This window comes from Triticum urartu, chromosome 4A (genome assembly GCF_056163025.1).
Source record: "Triticum urartu cultivar PI428250 chromosome 4A, HENAU_Tu73, whole genome shotgun sequence".
NCBI classification, from domain to species: Eukaryota; Viridiplantae; Streptophyta; class Magnoliopsida; order Poales; family Poaceae; genus Triticum; species Triticum urartu.
Genome location: NC_141876.1, coordinates 98,416,479 through 98,436,364, shown reverse-complemented (window position 1 = coordinate 98,436,364; position 19,886 = coordinate 98,416,479). Strand labels below are relative to the sequence as shown.

The 19,886-nt window shown below is 45.1% G+C and overlaps 1 protein-coding gene across 1 annotated transcript; it reads right to left on the bottom strand.

The window, feature by feature from the left end:
• Nucleotides 1-862: 862 nt before the first annotated feature.
• LOC125550882 (transcriptional corepressor SEUSS) lies at nt 863-12,368 on the bottom strand. Its single transcript, XM_048713992.2, has 10 exons — nt 12,000-12,368; nt 9,978-11,195; nt 9,760-9,879; nt 9,527-9,575; nt 9,235-9,449; nt 9,032-9,100; nt 8,649-8,743; nt 2,731-2,824; nt 2,500-2,569; nt 863-2,335 (listed from the first exon to the last, which is right to left on the bottom strand). The coding sequence occupies exons 2-10, from the start codon at nt 11,055-11,057 to the stop codon at nt 1,395-1,397; spliced, it is 2,733 nt and encodes a 910-aa protein (XP_048569949.1). The 5' UTR covers nt 11,058-11,195; nt 12,000-12,368; the 3' UTR covers nt 863-1,394.
• Nucleotides 12,369-19,886: the final 7,518 nt, after the last annotated feature.

Below are 19,886 nucleotides of genomic sequence, written 5' to 3'. Positions count from 1 at the left end.
CACTCCTTGAACTCATGGCCTATGATGCCACATACACTGCAGAAACGAGCAAGCTTCTCATAACGCACTAGGAAAACCTGACGCTCTTTACCTCTTACAATACTGACGAACTTGGTGAGAGGCTGACGCACATCATGGCGTACCCTGATTCTCACATAGTCCCCGCGTGTGTTCCCGTTTAACCTCATCTCCAAAATCTTCCCAGAGTTCCTAAGCAAATGTTCCACAATGCCCTTCTTACAGAAACCTTCTGGAAGTTTATGAATCTAGAGCCAAACAGGCATATACACCATAGGCACCTCCTCTGCCTTCGTAAAACCATCATAGGGGCACATCAGCACCAAGAAGTTCCTAAATAGCCATGGGCCTTGTTCGATCATCCGTTCCCAATCGCCGAGGCACACGGCCTGAACAACGAACAAGTTCGGGCCAACCGGGCGAAAATTCACATGTTGTGCTGGATTCCATGCCGCCCGCATCTCCTTATAGAAGGTCGTCGGGCTGAAGGTTTTGTCCATATGAACCCTAGCTAGGGCTAGCCATCTGACGCTCTCATTGATCTCCTGGTCATTCTCATCGATTACCAGATCATCAAAGACTTCATCCTCTAGATTCAACTGCTCCATGAATTCATCAAGATCGGATCTCATGGCGGCACCACTGCCGCCGCTCGTACCTAACTGTGCGTCCGCCGCCGGTTCCATCGCAGCAAGCCTGGGGGAGACTTCCTTCGATGCGTAAGGGAAACCCTACGTAGGGGAGGCGAGAATATTGGGTAGAAACTCTCTCGCAATGAGATCGCCAGGGAGGACATGAAAACCCTAGCCGCCGCTAGGGGAAAAGACTTCAAACTCCCGTCAGATCTCCCAAACATTGATGATACTTTTTCACTAGTCAGTCAATATGGCAACTTACACAGAGTATAGTAAGGCTACAAAGGGAAAATTCTCAAGCAAAGAGAGATCAGCACATATGATTGCTACAGCAAGGGGCGACGATAAGTTACAGATTGGATGTCATCCGTCAAAGAGAGAAAAAAGAGAGGAAAAACTTCTTTTCAGGTGAGAAATAACACCATACACCAGTACCGACGACTACCCGTGCAGGCAGATTCTAACCCGCTTTTCTTTCTGTAAGATAACCAAGGCAGGTAGCTCAGTGTCATAGTTGCATAATACACAGCGAACCAGCTAAACAAACTGATGCACCGTAACAGTGACCAGCTCAGTGCTTGCCATTGCTTATGATTCCTTTCTATGGCACCATTAGAGCAAAGCCCATATGCTTTTGGCCCAAGGGGGGTTTATGGCGCTGATGCTGATGGTCCATAAGCGATGAGCCCAGTGAGAACAGTTGCGTCATCATCATATTGAACTCGAGTGTTTCCAGTCACGCTATTGAGAGGGTTTCCAATCATACTGAAGATTATTGAAGCTATTTCCTGCTCTAAGTCCACCCAACAGCTGATTTCCTATGTCATGCTGCTGCTGCTGCTGTTGTTGCTGCTGCTGCTGGCCCAACTGTGATAGGTCGTGTGCGCTGTGATGCATTCCCATCCTCCCGTTCATTGCCATTGCATTGTTCGTCACTGCCATTCTCAACCCATTAGCTGTAGGATTTGAACCGAACCCACCCATGGCCCCCAACCCCATTCCTCCGACTCCAGAGTGATTTGTGACAGCATTACCAACTAAGCAGTTAACCCCATTAATACCAGGAGTAAATCCGTTTGGTCTCTTCATGTCATTCCCTGCATGGCCAACACCATTCATTTGTGATGACATCATCTCTTGCAAGATTCTCTCAACCGAGCTTTGGGCATCACTTTGCTCAGGCTCCTGAGATCGAGTTGCAGGAGGCTGCATTGGCGGCAAGTTTGATGATACTGCTGGGGAACTGAGTTGGTTTGTATTCTGAAGGGCAGGCATCATGTTGTTATTGGATGATATAGGTACCTGGGAAGGGAAAGAGGTAGAAGGATTTGACTGTAATGAACTTGCCGAGTTCACCTTGGGAATTGCACCATTATTCCCACTGTTATACTGACCATTTGCACTGCTCATTAGATGATCTTGGCTAGAATCAATTGAACCCTGAAGAATCCCCATAACAGTTGGTGAAGGTGCAGATGTAGAGGGTGCACAACTGAGAGAATTATTTGATGTCACATCTGCATTGGCAGAGGCAGAAGCCTGCGCCCCAGCCATAGGGGCAGAATTTTGACCGCTCTGGTTTGAACTCTGCGGAACAGATTGCTGTTCTTCAGGTTGTTGCTGCTGTGGTTGAAGAGGGTTGATCCCTGATGGAGTCCTCCGAGGAAATTTATGCAGGCTATCTGAAATAGAAATAACTGTGGGTGTTACAGATAAACAAATCACATAAAACAGCAAATAGCACCCCAACAAGGCTACTGTTCTTTGTGACCGAGAATTACAGAAAATTCACAGAAACCAGATAGTTCCCAGCCATCCCCACAAGGGAAAGATTAAAATGTCATACCGATTGGTCCAGATCCAGTCTGCTTGCTGTGGTCAATCAAATCTTTCATACAGTTTACCACCTCTGCAATCTGGGAATATCAATGAACCACATGAAATTAGTAGAAACAAAAATCAACTTCAATCATACCTACAAAACCTAAACAATCACAAAAATTCTAACAATAACTAAAACTAATGGGAGCTTAAAATTATAACAGGTGGATGGAAACTATATCAGACCATAGTATACCTGAAGGCAGCGGACATATCGTTTTGTGTATCCTAAATCATTTACCAAAGGCACCTCCAGAGCTTTAGCCAGTTGGCGGGCACATGCAACAAACCTAATGAAACAGGATTAACACATAAGTACGGATTGCATGGACTAAAAAAATACTAGTAGTTACTAAAAGAAACATTGAGTTGGTGAATGGTGATAGTTACTAAAAAAAACAGTCAGCACGCAAACTAAGAACGTTGTGAATAACATGCAACCCTGAAACAGCATACACTGTTAACTATCAATACTTGTTAACTATAATAAGTTCTTGCAGAGAGAGAGTTGTAAAAAGGGAAGCAAAACATAATGTTCTTGAAGTCAGAGCAAAGAAGTTCAGCACAAGCACCCATTGTTCATATCAGGCTTCTATATTTTTATAACTTTTGGTGTTTCTTGAACATCAATATATGGTCGGCTGTTGCCAACCGATTGTAGATTGGAAACGTAACACAAAATAGTATGTTGCTAATTGCTAACAAAATACATGTGAAGCATCTTCTTGAGCTTACTCCGCCACACGATATCATAGTTACTGAAACCAGACCGGTTTACCCAGTGAAGATTCCAATTCACCTGTCCGCTATTCTAACCAGTGGCTCTGTTGCGGACTCTCCAATTAGGCTCACTGGTTGGACTTAGTTAACACGCATAAATAAAACCTAACATGTCCTTTTGGCACAGGACAAAACCAAGGGTGGACAGGCTAGCACCATACAGTTCCATCACGAAACTAGAATGTCTATTGCTGGAATCCTATTCCTCCTGAATTTTTGTAGCTTTGTGTCATTGGCTGAACCCAGTTAGATCGGGCAAAGCTCTGGCCCTCCAAGATTTTTCTCATCGAACAACCAGGGTTTCCATAACACAGTATAATATCCAGTGCCTTGCATCTACTCTGGAGTCTACTCAGCTAAAATGAAAATCATTTCTTAGGCAACTGCATTTCTCTATATACCTGTTCTACAGTCTGAGAACCATCGAGATATTCAGCTAAATCCCATCTCCATTGCATTAATCAGCAAGTATTCATTTCAGTCCGTTCCAGCTAATCAACATATCTCTCTCCCGTACTTAATAAGTATGTATGGTTATGTGTTACGTTCCTTTTTTTGTCCGCACTCACCCTCCCGACCCCACCTCCAACATTTCCAGTTTTGCTGGTTCCTCCAACCAGTTTCCCTTGAAAACCGCCTCAACTGCTCCACGTCTTATCGACTTACCAAATAAAATCATGTTTCTTGGGTAAGCCAATAAGTACTGAATTACTGATCCAATTGGCAACTAAAGTCCTTTTTTGGTACGTAACCACATTTAACAATAAAATGGCACGTAAATCGCAGTGATTGCATACAGAAGATTTGTGCCCCCGTTGGAACGCAGAGTCAAATTATCTAGTACTCCCTCCGTCCGGAAATACTTGTCCTAAAAATAGTTGTATCTAGACTTATTTTAGTTATAGATACATCCATTTTATCCATTTTTAGGACAAGTATTTCCAGACGGAGGGAGTAAGAGATAAACAATCATGCTAAGATGAGATTGCCTTGTTAGGTAATAAGTGCACAAACATGGAGTCTAAATTATTCACCTTGCCTGGCAGCATAAGCTCTTAATGGTGTTCGTTGGCGCATGAAAGAATTGCATCAGAGCAAGAGGTCCTGAGACAGAGACTCTACATGCTCATTTTATTATTAAAGGAGTGGTGCTGGTAGGATTAGAATAGGCATGCACTCGCAATGTTAGCACATTTTGCAAGACGATTGACCTGAGCTTGTGTCCTAACAGAACCTCACAATTCTAATCCACATCTTAGGGACGAGGATTCGCCTTGACGTAAATTTACTGCATGTATTGCCAAACAGGACTGGTTGGTGCATGAAACTCAACTATAGCAATTAGCCAAAAATATGGCAAAACCATCAATGTCAATTACTTGATTCACATCACCCATTGTCCTCCACACATTACAGTGGAATGGAAAGACATGCGCACATTATATTTCTGCATGTTATTTTAGCGCAGCTCATTCCGATGTAGTTTCAACTATATTTCTTTTCACAGAGAATCTCCTTTTATGAGTTAAATGACATATGTAATAAGCCGAATACATGACAGACAATATGTCTCTAATTTTTTATAAAAAACCAAGTTGGTGATGGTGTGCCTGCCATGTTGCAATATAGACCGTCCGATCTATATCTGACGGATAGAAAGCAAACTATGGCAATTTTGCAAAAAGATACCCGCACCTCTCTCCACATTTGCAGATAAGGCCTTCCCTCGTTCATCCTTATCTCCCACAACCTCATTGTTGAGCAATTAAAAAAGGAAGCCTTTGGAACAATCTGGCATGGTGGCCGCTGCCGGCATCGTCCATCCCCATGCCTCCGCTCAGTCCGACCATCAATCACCACCACGCCCCACTCCTCCTCACCTTATCTCTCCTCTTTCTCAAGATATCATTAGTTTTTACACATGGGATTACTCCCGCATGGGTCAATCACAACAGGTGTTTTGTAAAAAAAAAAGTGCGTCTTGATGTTCCGTGCAATGCACGGGCATCTTGCTAGTTGATTTCAAACATATGTACTCATGACTATGACCTGTCTACTGTACAATGACCTACTGCTTTCTAACATGATGGATCGACTCGGACTAAACGCCATATTTAGAATGCTCAAATGGTAACGTCCTTATTGGTCACACCTAGTCAAAAGAATTCCTTTTTTAGGTATGAAATAAACATGTCTTCCACACAAACGTTGCAGATCAACTACTCACTATACTTAGTCAGGGATCACTATCTTCTGCAGAGGACCTTGTATGGAATGTCTTGCTAATTATTTTCCTACCAAGGTTTCAAGATGTTGGCAGCTGACGTGTAGGAGGGGGGCAAACTTTTAGGCTTGTAATGTGGCCTTGTGGACCCTGGCCCCAGGCAGCACAACAATGCCACTGAAGCAGCTACATTGCAAGGGCTAGGGGGTGTAGAATAAGAACTTTGGTCTAGAGAAAGCACTTGGTGCCCATTCCGGACGCGACCATGATATCTGGACGGCCCTGCATGTCTAGGGATTGGATCTTTTCTGCTTTGAGTAAATACTGCAGAACTACTGAACTTAATACAAGTGACATGTACAGGATATAAAGAACCAACCCCTCTTTCTCATCTTTCAATTATTAGTACTCCGTCCGGAAATACTTGTCATCAAAATGGATGAAAAGGGATGTATCTAGAACTAAAATACATCTAGATACATCCCTTTTTATTCTTTTTGATGTCAAGTATTTTCGGACGGAGGGAGTATTAATGATGATGCCGAGTGAGTTAAAATTTAGTGTGGCTAAAAATGTCGGTCTTATTGCTTGTACTAGTAACGGTCAGAAACATAGAATTTGACTTCGAATTGGGTGAGAGTCTGTAACTATATAATTCCATTGGCATTCGAGTGATAATCATTCTATATTGAAGATAATCCTGAGTATGAAACTGATCGAGTCACATTTGAGTTTATGTGGTGGAACTGTGAAACGTGAAAATATAGTGGTTTTGTATTTGTCTTTTTTTATATTGTATTGTTAGTAGAAGTACATAGAACTTCGTGAAATATCAAAAGATTATATAATTTGGGAGAAAAAATCCAAATATCCAACCATGCACATCAGCAAATTTCAGAATTAAATATAATTGTGGAAGACTATTTCGATTTAATACTACATAACATACAAACGTACTATGTAACTGAAACACCTATAATCCTTTTTGAATCTCTTAGATTTGTGGAAAGCTATAAAAACTTCCACTTCAAAAATTTACAAAAATACAAATTCCAAAATCTATGAAACAAATTAAATTTTAAAACTGAATAAGCCATAAAAAATTACTTGAATGGTGAATACTTATTTGTGATCTTGGCATGTGTTTATTGTTTGGTGGCAGGGAATTCAAAAATACATCTAATGCACATGTGCCAAGTGCATTAAAGGTACATCTGACAGTATTGTGTTTTTGGAAATCAATTAAACTGGAATATGCATCATATACTCTAACCAACTGGCAACATGTCAGTCTCTGCAATCATGTGATCCCGTCCGCGTGGATACCGTGGTATTTCCCCTTTGGGCAGGGCAGCCCCAGTGCATGTAGCTCCCGCTTGCGCAGGGTCTGGGGAAGGGTCCGACCACTTTGGGTCTATTGTACGCAGCCTTTCCCTACATTTCTGTAAGAGGCTTTTTCCAGGACTTGAACCCGTGACCTCATGGTCACAAGGCAGATGTATTTCCCCTTTGGCTTACCCTTTTTCACGGGTTCTTTGTTTTACTTGTTGACTGCTCAAAATGAGAATAATGGCAGATAGCAACTAACTCCAAAGAAATATCAAATATAGGAAGTAATCATGATAATCCCTAATACTCCCTCCATCCCATATTACTTGACGCTCAAACGGATGTATCTAGCACTGAAATACATCTAGATACATTCGTTTAAGCGTCAAGTAATATGGGACAGAGGAAGTATCATGTTTCTACCATATGCACTGATTTTCTGGTTATGTGTTGGACTGGGGGTCCACATGAAGATGAAAATCCATCCTTGAGCTGTGGTGGTGGTCATGGTTTAAACCCTAGGCAACCATCCTCACGTCAATGAAAAACTATGCTATGGTGCCTCCATTACATAGAATAAGGAAGTTTTCCTTGATAAATGAAGTGAGAAAACTGGCCTCTTTATGTAGAGGTATAACAACATAGAGGGCAGAAATTATTTATAAGCCTAAAGATAGATATTAACCTGAAGAAATTATCTAATATGGAAAATCATCATAATAATCAGCCATTTTATTCCTGCCTTTTACTTTTTTGCCCATTTGCAGCCAGATGAGGCACATGTGTACATGGCAAGTGAACTCCATAGGCCTAGCTCACTGGCCGATTGGCATGAAACAAAGATGGCAAGCACGCAAACAACCTGAAGCTCACTTCCTTTTTCATAGCAAAATGAGGCAGAAGGCCAGCTTGCTAAGGCCCTATTCATAAATCACAAGAGCTCACAGAAAGTTCCTATGAAATTATATATTGAAGTTTATGTCAATGAGACCATATACTCCCAATGAGACCATATACTCCCCTAGCAGGATAACAATGCGGCCACAGCATAAGCAACAAAAGAGTCAGAAAGATCTCATAATTGCAGGACAGCCCCGCAAGCAGATACTTTATTTACCCCAGCCTCAAATTCTCAATTAACTGACTAGCTATGAGCAACATCAAAAGAATAAGATATGTGCAGCAGGGCACATCTGAAGCCATCTAGTGTTAATGATATTATCCAAGCTCGAGACATGGACAACTGGGTGACATTTGGAAGGATTAGATGATGTGGACTTGGAGACCATCTGGATGATTGTCGCGCCTAGTTATAAACATGTAGGTACGCAATAGTTGCCTTCCCTTTTGAAACAATTGCTTCTTGAATCATGGCGAATTGCCAACTTATGTTTTTGCAAGGCAAACCAGGCAATGGGCAAGCTCACTCAAGCCCACCTAACCAGACATGTTCCACTCAACAAGGACGATTCTCTGACAATGCAAGTCCTTAGGTCCCAGAGACCAGCTTCCCAGAACATTTTCATCCATGCTTTGTCTAGGATGGTAAACTCAGTTGGTATGGTTTGGTCACAGAAGGCCATATGCTAAAACCAAATCAACTACAATAGCCATAAAACTTTGGATGGCTAGAATGAGGTATCACATGTATATGTATTGGCTCCCAACTCGCCATGGTGGCCAATACATCTACAGCTACACATTAAGAGAATATGTAAATTTGACTCTAGAAAAGAACGTAAGAAGGAAAGTATTATGCACAGCAGGGCCAATCTCCTTACGAATTGCAATTATTCTGCATGTCCTGAGTTGTTAAACTCGTTGGATTTTGAGCAGCAGCCTGGTACTTTTGTACAACTGCGCCAAGCTGACTAACCTGCATTAAACATCAAGGTGCAAACATAGATCAAACCTTCATTACCAAATCTAGTATACAGACAAGATCCATGGCTGTAAATGAAACCATGTCTAACTCTATACATTAAGGCTTAGTCTCCAATTGCTGAACTGTGCTGTGCTTATTTTATAATCTGGTGTGGAAAAACAGCCATGAAAGTGCGCAAAAATGAACCAAACAAACACTAAAATAAACAAAAGCTGGTCGGGTAAGCTGGATTATCATAATCCACCACAATCCCAAACGCAATCTAATAAATCTTAATACCTGTGGTATTATTGACCTCCGTGGGATAAGTTCCTCATGACGCCTAGCACAGAACTCCCAAGATGCAATCTTCAATACAAGCAAAAGTACAAGTGAAATATGTTAGTCCAAAAGCCACCACTTATTCAACAACAATATAGGAGAACCACCATAATGATGAATAAATGACAAGAAAAACAAAGTATAGAACTGAGTTGCAATACCTTGAGGTCTGGATTAAAAATTATCCTTAGATGCCCCTCGCGTACAACACGCAATTGCTCAAAGACACTTTCCTGGATTGCTTTAGTATAGTCCAAAACAATCTGACCAGATGCATTTTTGGATTCACGTGGCATATCAATATACAATAGTTCTTCCAATGTCCCACTCGCATATTTGATTTGGCATAATCGCGGTAAGACCTCAACTGTTGTCTCTGTAAAGTTGACAACATAAAATCAAACTAGAAACACGAGTAGGTGAGGAAGATGTACAAATAAAAATGATGCTTACCAAAGCCCCGGCCAGGCTTCCGATTGCATATTTCACAGTGCCAGACATCCTGCAGGTGCAAACATGCATGGGAAGTTATAAATAATAATTTGAGAGGCAAAAGTATACTATAAACACTATGTGATACTCCAAATCCTCCAACTAACTAACAGAAGAGTTTACTTGCATAAATCAAATATATGGAAACGGAAGGGGGGAAAGGTACGGATTCGATGAGGACAGCAATAGTAAACCTGAGGGAAAACTCCAGTAGTTTGACGACCAGTTCCATAGAGAGATACACACCACCTCTTTTTGGCAGTGGGCGCGAAATACTCGTTGACAAAGTTTCTCCAGTACTCAATATTATTATCCTACACAACAGGAATAAGTAGATGCCCTAAGTTGTAAGAACATGGCTTTTGCTTGGAGCATAAAACTGCACGTTTTTAAACAAACAAAAAGAACATACCTGTGGCCTGTTTTGTTGATGATACATGTAATGGGTCAGTCTCTTTGCACAGGTACCTGGCTCATAGGAAGCCGGCTTTCCTGGAGTCCTTATGTTTAGACTTTGTTGACGAAGTAACTGCTGCTGATGATGTTGATGTTGTTGCTGCTGTTGTTGTTGCTGCTGTTGCTGCTGTAATTGATTTCTCTGTAAAGGAAGGTTCTTCAGAATCTGTTGTTGTTGCTGCTGCTGCATATGCATGATACGCTGTTGTTGCAAAAGGTTCAGTTGGGCCGCCGCAGCAGCTTGAGGGTTCTGCTTCGTGAGCTGTAACAAATGGTGCTGCTGCTGCTGCTGCTGTTGCTGCAAGAATGCTGATGGATCTGAATTCGGTTGCTCCATCTTCACCGCACCCAAACCCCTCAATGATTGCAACTGATGTGGCTCAAATTTTACATTGCCAGCATTGCGCATCATCTGGGCTGGGCCATTTTGGTCAAGCTGTCCCATCTGCTGTTCTAATTTGACTCCACCTATGCTGCCGCCATTCTCCATCTTCACTGTAGCATGCAGCTGCAGCGGTTGCGTTGGCAATTGCTGCTGATTGTAAGACATCGGTAGTTGTTGGTGGTGCTGCTGCTGCTGCTGTTGCAAATCCTGCATATCCATCTTCTGCTGCTGCTGCTGCAAGTTATCTGAACCTAGGTGATTGCCCAAACTAACCTGGGAGGATGACATAGGATCAGATCCACCCATGCCAATCAAGTCACCAGCACCATCAAGCCCCCCTCTTTGCTGAAGTGTATTCATCGGAAGCCCGCCATTAGCCATTTGCCCTGGACCCGGCACAGCCCCCCCGTTTCCAAAGGACTGCCTGTTGAGCAGGGGGGAGACATTCGAGGACCCTCCAAGCAGGCCATTCCCACCAAACTGTGTGCGCGGGGAAACAAGAGATGAGAATGGGGACTGTGACTGAAGCATGCCGCCGCTACCCATTCCCTGCTGGCCACCACTGAGCAGGCTGGAATTCGTCCGGAGAAGAGAAGCAGCACCCATTGGCTGCCCAGGTCCCATTGGGTTCGGGGGACCTGAGGAAACCATCCTTTGCGGGCAATCGGAGAGCTCCAAGCTCTGCAAACCACTCCAAGGTCGAGTTATGTCACCACTCAATTCACCATCCTTTCAGACCAGCATACCCACAAGATCCACCAAAATTGAGCAGGATTAGGCCAGCATTCCCTGTAAACAACCAGACAGAGATTGCAACTTTAGGACACATGCATGGATTTAGACCAGTACGCCTTCTAAAGATCAGGACCTTTTTCAGTTTCAAAAAAAAAAACAGGAACCTTTTGTGGTAATTTTTCTAATAAAAGCATTCTGTGACGAAGGCCTGACTAACAGACGGTAGCACGAAGGCACAAGATATCAATTCTGTGAAAACTTGACACATTTAAACACTTAGTCGTTGCATGCACAATTGCAAAGTTTATCTGGAGAGTTATACAATGCACATATGATTTACATTATGTACCTAACTCAATTGACTTCTGGAACAATTATTTCCACAAGGTAGGAAAAGAAAAACTATAAACGGTAGACATGGCTGCAGTTGTGCGGACAATTCTAAGGACATGAAGCAATTCTTGTTTTCGACACAGATTACCATCTGATCCCAATATTGTCATGTCTCTGATTTGTTACTGGTCATCATGTTGGGCTATATAACTGCTGGAGCAACTCAACTGAAGTCTGGACCTCTTTAGAGGGGATGGTGACCAGTTCAGTGATTAACTGCACAGCAAGCTCCATAATGTTGCTGCTTCGATAAATAAACTCCCTGAAAGCTGATTTCCACATTTCACTCTGTTCTGCTTGTCAGCTGTAAATCTTCGGTACGTGTTTATGCTGTCAGATTATTTATCTACTACATCTGCAACTTTGTTCTCGCTGAATTGCTACTCTATGGCTTCGAGTAATGGAAGCCGGAGGCCGTAGGCGGCTTGCTCGGACAGAATAAAATACTCAAACAAGCGCACTCACCGCCACGAAGCCACCAGCCAGCTCCAGTGCGCAGCTCCGGCCCGCCAGCGATCCAACGATCCGAAGGCCGACTCGCGCTAAATCGCGCGGCGCGGCGCGGCCCGTAGGAACCCTCGGCCGCCGGCAACGCGCTCGCCGCCACTACCAGCCCCGCCCCCGCCGCGCCGGAGCAGCTCCGCTCCGGCTAGGGTACAGTCCGCCGCCGCGCCGGGGAAGAAAACCGGTTCGTAGAAAAGATCTTTCCCTCCTGTCCCCGTGCGCGGGCGACGGGATTCGGCCTCTCTGTGGAGAAGGGAGGAGGCGAAGCGAGGAAGGAGAGAGAAAGCGGAGCGAAACAGCAGAGAGAGAGAGGAGAGAGGGGGAAGAGGAAAATGCCGAGACTCCGTCCTTGCGGACGTCAAAATTCCCATTCGATTTGATTAAGATCCGGTGGCAGCGACCTGCCCGATACCAGCGCCACCCACTGACGGCCGGGGCCGGCGCCCGGTCGGGTCCGCGTGGCGGTGAGTGGGTGGGGAGGAGGCTGCGGTGTAGGGGGTATGATTAAGGGGGGTGTTTTTCTTTGTTTCGGTGTTTGGTCTATTTTATTTCTGGGTTTTTGTTAGTTGTGTGCTGAGGTTAAAAGAAGTCAAAAAGGGAGCGTGTGCGTGTGCTCCATGCCACGCCATGGCCAACGGTGTGGCATGGGATATCCCCCTGTCACACACATGGTCGTGGAACATGTATAGAAATGGAATGTCAGCACCGAGTCGTTGCGCTACTCCAGTTAAGAGTGCACGGGTGATGGTTAGACCTGCATAATTGCCGTGGCAAGGCCTCGTTTTGATGGGAATTTTGATGTCCAGCTCAAAAAATATATATAGTGTGTCGTTTTACTGTCACACGGAGTATTTCGTCCAACCTTTCATTGACTTACCAAATAAAATTATGTTATCTTTAATAAGTAAAATAATTTCTTACCAAATAGAAACCTACATTTTATCTAGCTAGGTAATCATGACCAGGATTTGATAAATATTTATTTACAGCTGGTACGAGCGAGGATACGACCACCCACAGTGGTACCATGCGTCATCTCGGAAAATGAGACCTCTTGTTACTATAGGCCGAACGAGATACGACCCATGGTATGAGCATCCATGCTCGTACTGGACCTAGAGCCTATTATTCGATTGCAAAAAAATATACACGTGCCAAAGGGGAGTACAACCAACGGCGTCAGCACCCGCGCTCGTACCTTAGGCAAACCCAGTCGAAGGAAGAAGGAAGCGGTGCAAGCAAGGTGTCGACGTTTTGGGAACCAGTGTACCCAGACTTGTCTGCCTGCGGCCCATGGCGTGGCTCCCTCGACGACCTTGTACGGCCCATCTACAAGACTATTAAGACAAAGACCCTCGCGACAGGCCAAGCCTCGTGAGGGGGACAACGCCAAGACCTCCTGAGGGAGCGGCCTCCCCGGGCTGCTCCTGAGGAGCGGAGATTCCTATGCAGGTGCCCAACCTCATGAGATTGCGGTGACGCAAGCCATGACGACCAAGGTCAGGTGGGCGCCAGCGGACGCAGAGAAGACAGTTTCCTCTTTGGTGCTAAGGAGGCAAGCGCGGGCGTGGGTTCCCGAGGAATCAGGCAAAGGTTTTCATTCCAGTACAACGAGACCAAGACCAACAGGACGGATGTCATTGCCGAGCCCACCACAGCGTCACGACCAGAATCTTTGCAGGCGAAGACCATCTTTTATCAGGATAAGATGCACTACATGTCCCTGTTCAAATTGGCCACTGTGGGATCCCTTCTCGCCTACATTTTGGGGGAAGAGGACCGAGGCCACTATAAGTATAGGTTAGCCACCACCATAGAGGGGGCAGACCCCTGATCCGAACTGAAAGTGCGTTATATCGACTAGAGGGGGGTGAATAGGCGATTTTTATGAAAGTCTTCAAAACGTGGAAGTTATGAAGACAAACAGTAGAAATAAACCTATTACCCTGCAGCGGAAGGTAGACTACACTAGGCAAGCCATAGTCAAGTATTCAATAGAGTGAAAGCACAATGACAAATAGCTGCAATGTAGTAAGGATCAGGTAGGAAGATATTATGAAGCCAAACAGAACAATCAGTCACTCAGTGAAGATAAAAGATAGTGCAATCATACAATGACTTCACAAGGAGTAACAGTATGTAAAGAGAAGGGAAGGATGAAACCAGTGACTCGTTGAAGACAATGATGTGTTGGACCAGTTCCAGTTGTTGTGACAACTGTACGTCTGGTTAGGGCGGCTAGGTATTTAAACCTGAGGACACACAGTCCCGGACATCCAGTCCTGAACACGCAGCTCAGGACACCCAGTCCTCACCGTATTCCTCTTGAGCTAAGGTCACACAAACCTCGCCCAATCACTCTGGTAAGTCTTCAAGGTAGACTCCCAAACCTTCACAGACTTCGTTCACCGGCGATCCACAATGTCTTTTGGATGCTCAGAACGCGACCCCTAACCGGCTGGAGGATGCACAGTCCTCAAGTGTAATAAGTCTTCAGATCACATAGACAAGAAGACATAAGTGATGCCTAATTCTCTTTGGCTCTGGGTGGTTAGGGCTTTATCCTCGCAAGGAATTCTTTCTCAAAGGCTTCGAGGTGGGTTGCTCTCAAACGACAAAAGCCGTACTCTGAATCTGAGCAGCCACCCGTTTATGGTTGTAGGGGGTGGGCTATTTATAGCCACTAGGCAACCCGACCTAATTTGTCCGAAATGACCCTGGGTCACTAAGGAACTGACACGTGTTCCAACGGTCAGATTTCAAACTCACACGGCAACTTTACTTGGGCTACAAGCAAAGCTGACTTGTCCGACTCTGGATAAGATTCGCTCTCATAGTCTTCACTCGAAAACATAGGTTATGTTTAAGCATCACTTCAGTCATTCTGACTGGTTCTCTTGGACCCCACTTAACAGTACGGTGGTTCCTATGACTCAACACAGAAGAAAAAAGAACTACGAAAGATCTAAGTCTTCGAGCTCCATAGGCCTCATGCGGTGTCTTCTCTTGTCATAGTCTTCAATGTGAATATCTTCATATACCACCTTTGACATCAATGTCTTCATACATTTTTAGGGGTCATCTCTGGTAGGAAAACCGAATCAATGAGGGACTTCTACCTGTGTTATCCTGTAATTCTCACAAACACATTAGTCCCTCAACTAGGTTTGTCGTCAATACTCCAAAACCAACTAGGGGTGGCACTAGATGCACTTAAAATCTCCCCCTTTTTGGTGATTGATGACAGACTAGTTGAAGTTTTCAACGGGGAATATAATATGTGAAATTATAAAGGATAAGGAATTGTCTTCATAAGTTGCAAGGGCTCCCCCTGAAGATGTGCATATAAGTAATTTGCTTTTGGAATACAAATACACATGGCAGGTTGTGCTTGTGGAGATCCACTTCACCTTATGATGACAATCCACTATGCATGAGAAGGTATGTGAAGATAATGACATGCATAATGGAAAAATGGAAGTCTGCAAAATGATCTAAGTGCGGAATTTATCATCGCATCACAAGGTGGCAAATAAGTAGCAAACGACCATCGAGTTTAAGTGTTACAACTCAAAGAACCAAATGTATCAAAAACGAGAGTTGTAAACACAAAGAAAAATATAAAGCATCCGCCCATATGGACCCGCTTGAAGACTATCAAACGCATATGCTTCTCCCCCTTTTGTCAGTAAGGACCAAAAAGGTTCGAAGACATAGAGCACCTACTCGTTCCCATGAAGAGTAGGTGAAGCAGCAGGGTCGTCGGTGGTGTTTGGCGGTGCAGAAGAGCTTGGAGCAGTGTCGAAGCGTGCTGAAGGAGGCGGCGGTGAAGTAGCATCGTGGTCATCCTCGATCACTCTGGCATTGACAGTGGCAGCAGAGGAAGAGAACTCAGAGTCTTCAAGAGATGGAGTTCGTCGCAGCACTGCCCTTCGAGGAGGTGTGGAGTCAAACTTGAAGCGCTCAGAGAAGCCATCCTCTTGAAGATCATCTTCAGAACACATCAGCGTCAGCCCTTTCCATGTGCGGCGAGAGGTTTCATGGGCAACAAAAGCATTTTTGGTGGCAAGATTGCGAATGCGATTAACATCCACCAAGAGGCTTTGCATTTGATGCTTCAGCCAGTCATGATGCCTATCCTGTTTTTGATGAAGAGCCACAAGAAGCTCTCGGTCATTGAGAACATGAGTGCGCTTTTTGGGTCGTGGGGCAGTTGTACTGTCAGTGGCTTCAGTGAGAGCAGGATGCGGTGCACGTGTAGTGCCAGCCAAAGAATACACACGAGTGACTGCTTCAACTCCTTCAATATTCTGAGAAAAACTCTGATGTTCTGCATTCTGAAGACTTAGAGATTCCTTGGCAGGCTCAGCATAGATGGCTTCAATAGACATATCCACATCAGGCAGAAAAATCCGATGATTGTGAGCAGATGGCTGATATGAGATAGCAGAGTGAAGTTTGATTAGCCGCATTACCCATGGGGCATAGAACTTCAAGCCAAACAGATCAGAGCCTGATGCAGCAAGTTGGCGAATGAAGAAGTCCTAGGCATTGAAGCATTTTCCATGAAGAATATAGAAGACCAAAGTCTTCATTGCACCTTCAAGCTTGGCATGTGGAGAGTGCCCTTTGATGGGCCAGAGAGTTCGCCTTATGATGTGATAAATAGTCCTTGGCAGATACTCAAGGTCTTCAACGAAGAACTCCTTGGGATATGCAGCATCTTGGGGCAATGGCTTCATCATACTGAGCATCTGACTCAGATTAGGTTCAGGCTTCTGAAAGATGCTCTCTACAGCTTCACTGTGAAGTTGACAGCCAGATTCGTAGAGATCGCCAGGAGTGGGTAGACCAGTAAGCTCAATGATGTCAAAGGCTTTGGCTTCGTGATGAACGTTTCCTGTCATCCACTCCAGGACCCAAGTCTTCGGATCTCTATTATACCGCGGATGTGAAGTGTGGCATAGAATTGGAGCAACAACTCTTCATTCCAATGCTCTTGGTCAGTGACGAACTGCAGCAATCCAACCTCTTTGAAGCAATCCAGAGCTTCTTCCAGACAGGGCAGACCAGCTATTGCTTCAATGTCAAGACGCTTGTGTGGGAAGATGCGACCTTGATTGTAAAGAATGCAGGAGTAATAGCTTCACTGCGGATAGCTCCAGAACCGATCAGATGATATTCTTTCCCTTGAGTAGGGGTTCCTGGAGCTATTGAAGAATGTGTTGTCTGTTCTGAAGCCATTGATATTGAAGGATCCAGGTGCTGATGCAGGACCTGGGAACCTGGGCAATCTTGGGATAGGCTTCTGTATCTGAGGCCTGTGCTCAACATGATAGTCGAACTGGGGACCGGCAGCAGACGCAGGAACAGAAGCAGTGGGATCAGTGGCTTCGCTGACTTCTGGTGCTTTTGTTGGTAAGGGCTCCACATTTGCTTCAGCCATGACAGCGTCAGTGGCTTCAGTGGTGTTGGTGGTGACAGCCTCAAGATTTTCAACCTTCACTTGACGAGCTGGAGGGTCGGTCACAATCACGTTCTCCTTGAGAACCGCTTCTTGGTGGGACAGGGGAGTGGCAGCTTGTGGTACTTCTTCTTCATCGGCTGATGCAGCCGGAATGTCTTCAGCAGTTTTAGCTTCAGACGCAGAGACTTGAGGCCTTGGACCTTTGCGAAGTCTGCGCAACGCGGGTGACGCCTGTGGAGTTGGTGTTGGCTGGGCCTCAGAGTCTTCTTCCTCTTGTGAGCGATCAGCCCATGAAGCATCCTGCGCAATTGGCGTCAGTGGACGACCAATGCTGATGAGTTCGTTGTGCGTTAGCATAGGCGATGATACCTGTTGGTACTCGAGCTGAGGAAGGACTGCATCATCTTCAACATGGTCATGGTGACCAATGTCTTCAGCAGCGATGGGATCAGCTGCTGGAAAGTCTTCAGCTTCATGAGTCTCTGTTAAAGCAGGCTCACGGATTGTCAGTTGGCGTTCAGCATCAGGACGAACCATGAAAATGGGTTCAACAATCAAGGGCTCTATGGGAGCAACCCGTTCTTTCTTGGTCTTCATCTTCTTCTTGGAGGGGGTAGTAGGAGAGGCTTTAGGATATTTCCTCTTCCGGGCTTCAGCCTCAGCAGTCCTCGTCTTCTTCAGCTCTGAAGCGGATGACTTGGCCTTTGGCTTCGGGCCAGTCATGCTAGTTGGGAAGACAAATGGGATCTGATTCCTGCCTTGGTGCGTCGGGTTCAGCCGTAGCGGGCTTCTTTTTCTTCCTTGCAGCCATCCTGGGGTCGATGCCAGGACGCCCAAGGGCCTTGCGCTTCTCAGCCTCATTGTAGGCTTGCACACATCTGTCAGTCAGAACCTTCATACGCTCATGAGAACCCTGAGCTTCTGCACGTTTCTTGAGAAAGGCCTCCTTGAGCTCGTGCAGCATAATCTTGAAGTTCTTCACTTCTTGCACGCTGAGCTTGGCCATATGCTTCTTGAACTGAGATTTTTCAAAGTCAATCTTCTGCTTCAGTTCAACAATGCTCTGGGCGATAGCTAATTCTGAAGCAATGGCGCCATGGAAGGCGACACTGAGGCTAATGGGAAGTTGCAGATCGTCGAAGCTGATGTTGGGCGTGTCGAACCACTCATCAATGAAGTTGTGGATGGTTGTTACATCAAAGAGAGGCAGATCATTGAAGATTTCTGCTTCTTCTTTGCTCTTGATGAGTTGCTCAAGAGCGTCATCTTCAAGATCTTCATCACTTGACAGATCAATGGCATCATTGCGCAGAATGGCAGCAGCTGTTAGCTCTTGGCTGGTGTGTGGCATAGGCATCTTGACCTTCTGGGGCTTGGAGATACGTAACAAATCTTCAGACTGCACACTGTCTTCAGGAGGTGCAGTTGCCAGAGGTTTCGCCTATGAGATTTTTGGTGCAGAGGCCAGCTTTGAAGCTTTTGGTTGCTTCAGCTTCTTTGGCTTCGGCGCTGCAGGCGTTTCATCTGATTCCGCGTCATCTACAGGCTCATTCACGGCTGTCCCTTGAACCACGATGTGTGTGATGAGGCCTTCAAGATTGTAGAAGGGCCCAAGAAGATTGGGTTCAGCTTCGCGAGTTCCATCGGCACGGGGAGCAGAGGGACCAGGGTTGAAGTCTAATCCCAAAGACTTCTTGTTCTGCTTCGCTGAGTTCTTGGCAAACTGGAAGTTGCGCTTGAACAGATTGTCGTCACGGCACCATAGTAGTGATGATGGGTGTGCATCTGCAGGCTGTGGCCCACGGACCATGTAAGGATAGAAGCCTTGTTCAATGGCTTCATCTCTGGATCTGGGTTGAAGATTTTTGTATAGGATGTCTCCCCAAGGTCGCTTGATGGCATTTTTCTCAGCATATTCCTGGGTCACAAACTGGTATTTGAACCATTGTTCTGCCCAATATCTTCAAATCCACTGGATTCGGGTCTTGCGCTGATTATAATCCTCTTCAGGATCTGTCTTGTAAAGTTCTGAGAGGTCATCAGGCAGATCTCTTGATGTTCCGCCACGACGCTGTCTGCCACCCTTCCTTACTGATTTCTCTGTAGCCATGAACTTTAAACTAAATGGCTTCAATACGTTCAGAGGCTTCAAAGGTTTTCGCTTGCTGGACAAACAGGAACTGGCTTCGGGAGAATTTATGTGATGCTGTAAGAATTCTGCAAATGAATGCAGACTATGAGAACCAAGGGATTCTCCCACGGACATGTACCTGTGTCAGCATTAAGGTGCGAGGGAAGGGGAAGAGGTCATATGCATTCTCAGAAGATTTTGAAGATAAATCAGTTTAGAAGACATTGACCTCATCGTGCGAAGACATTCA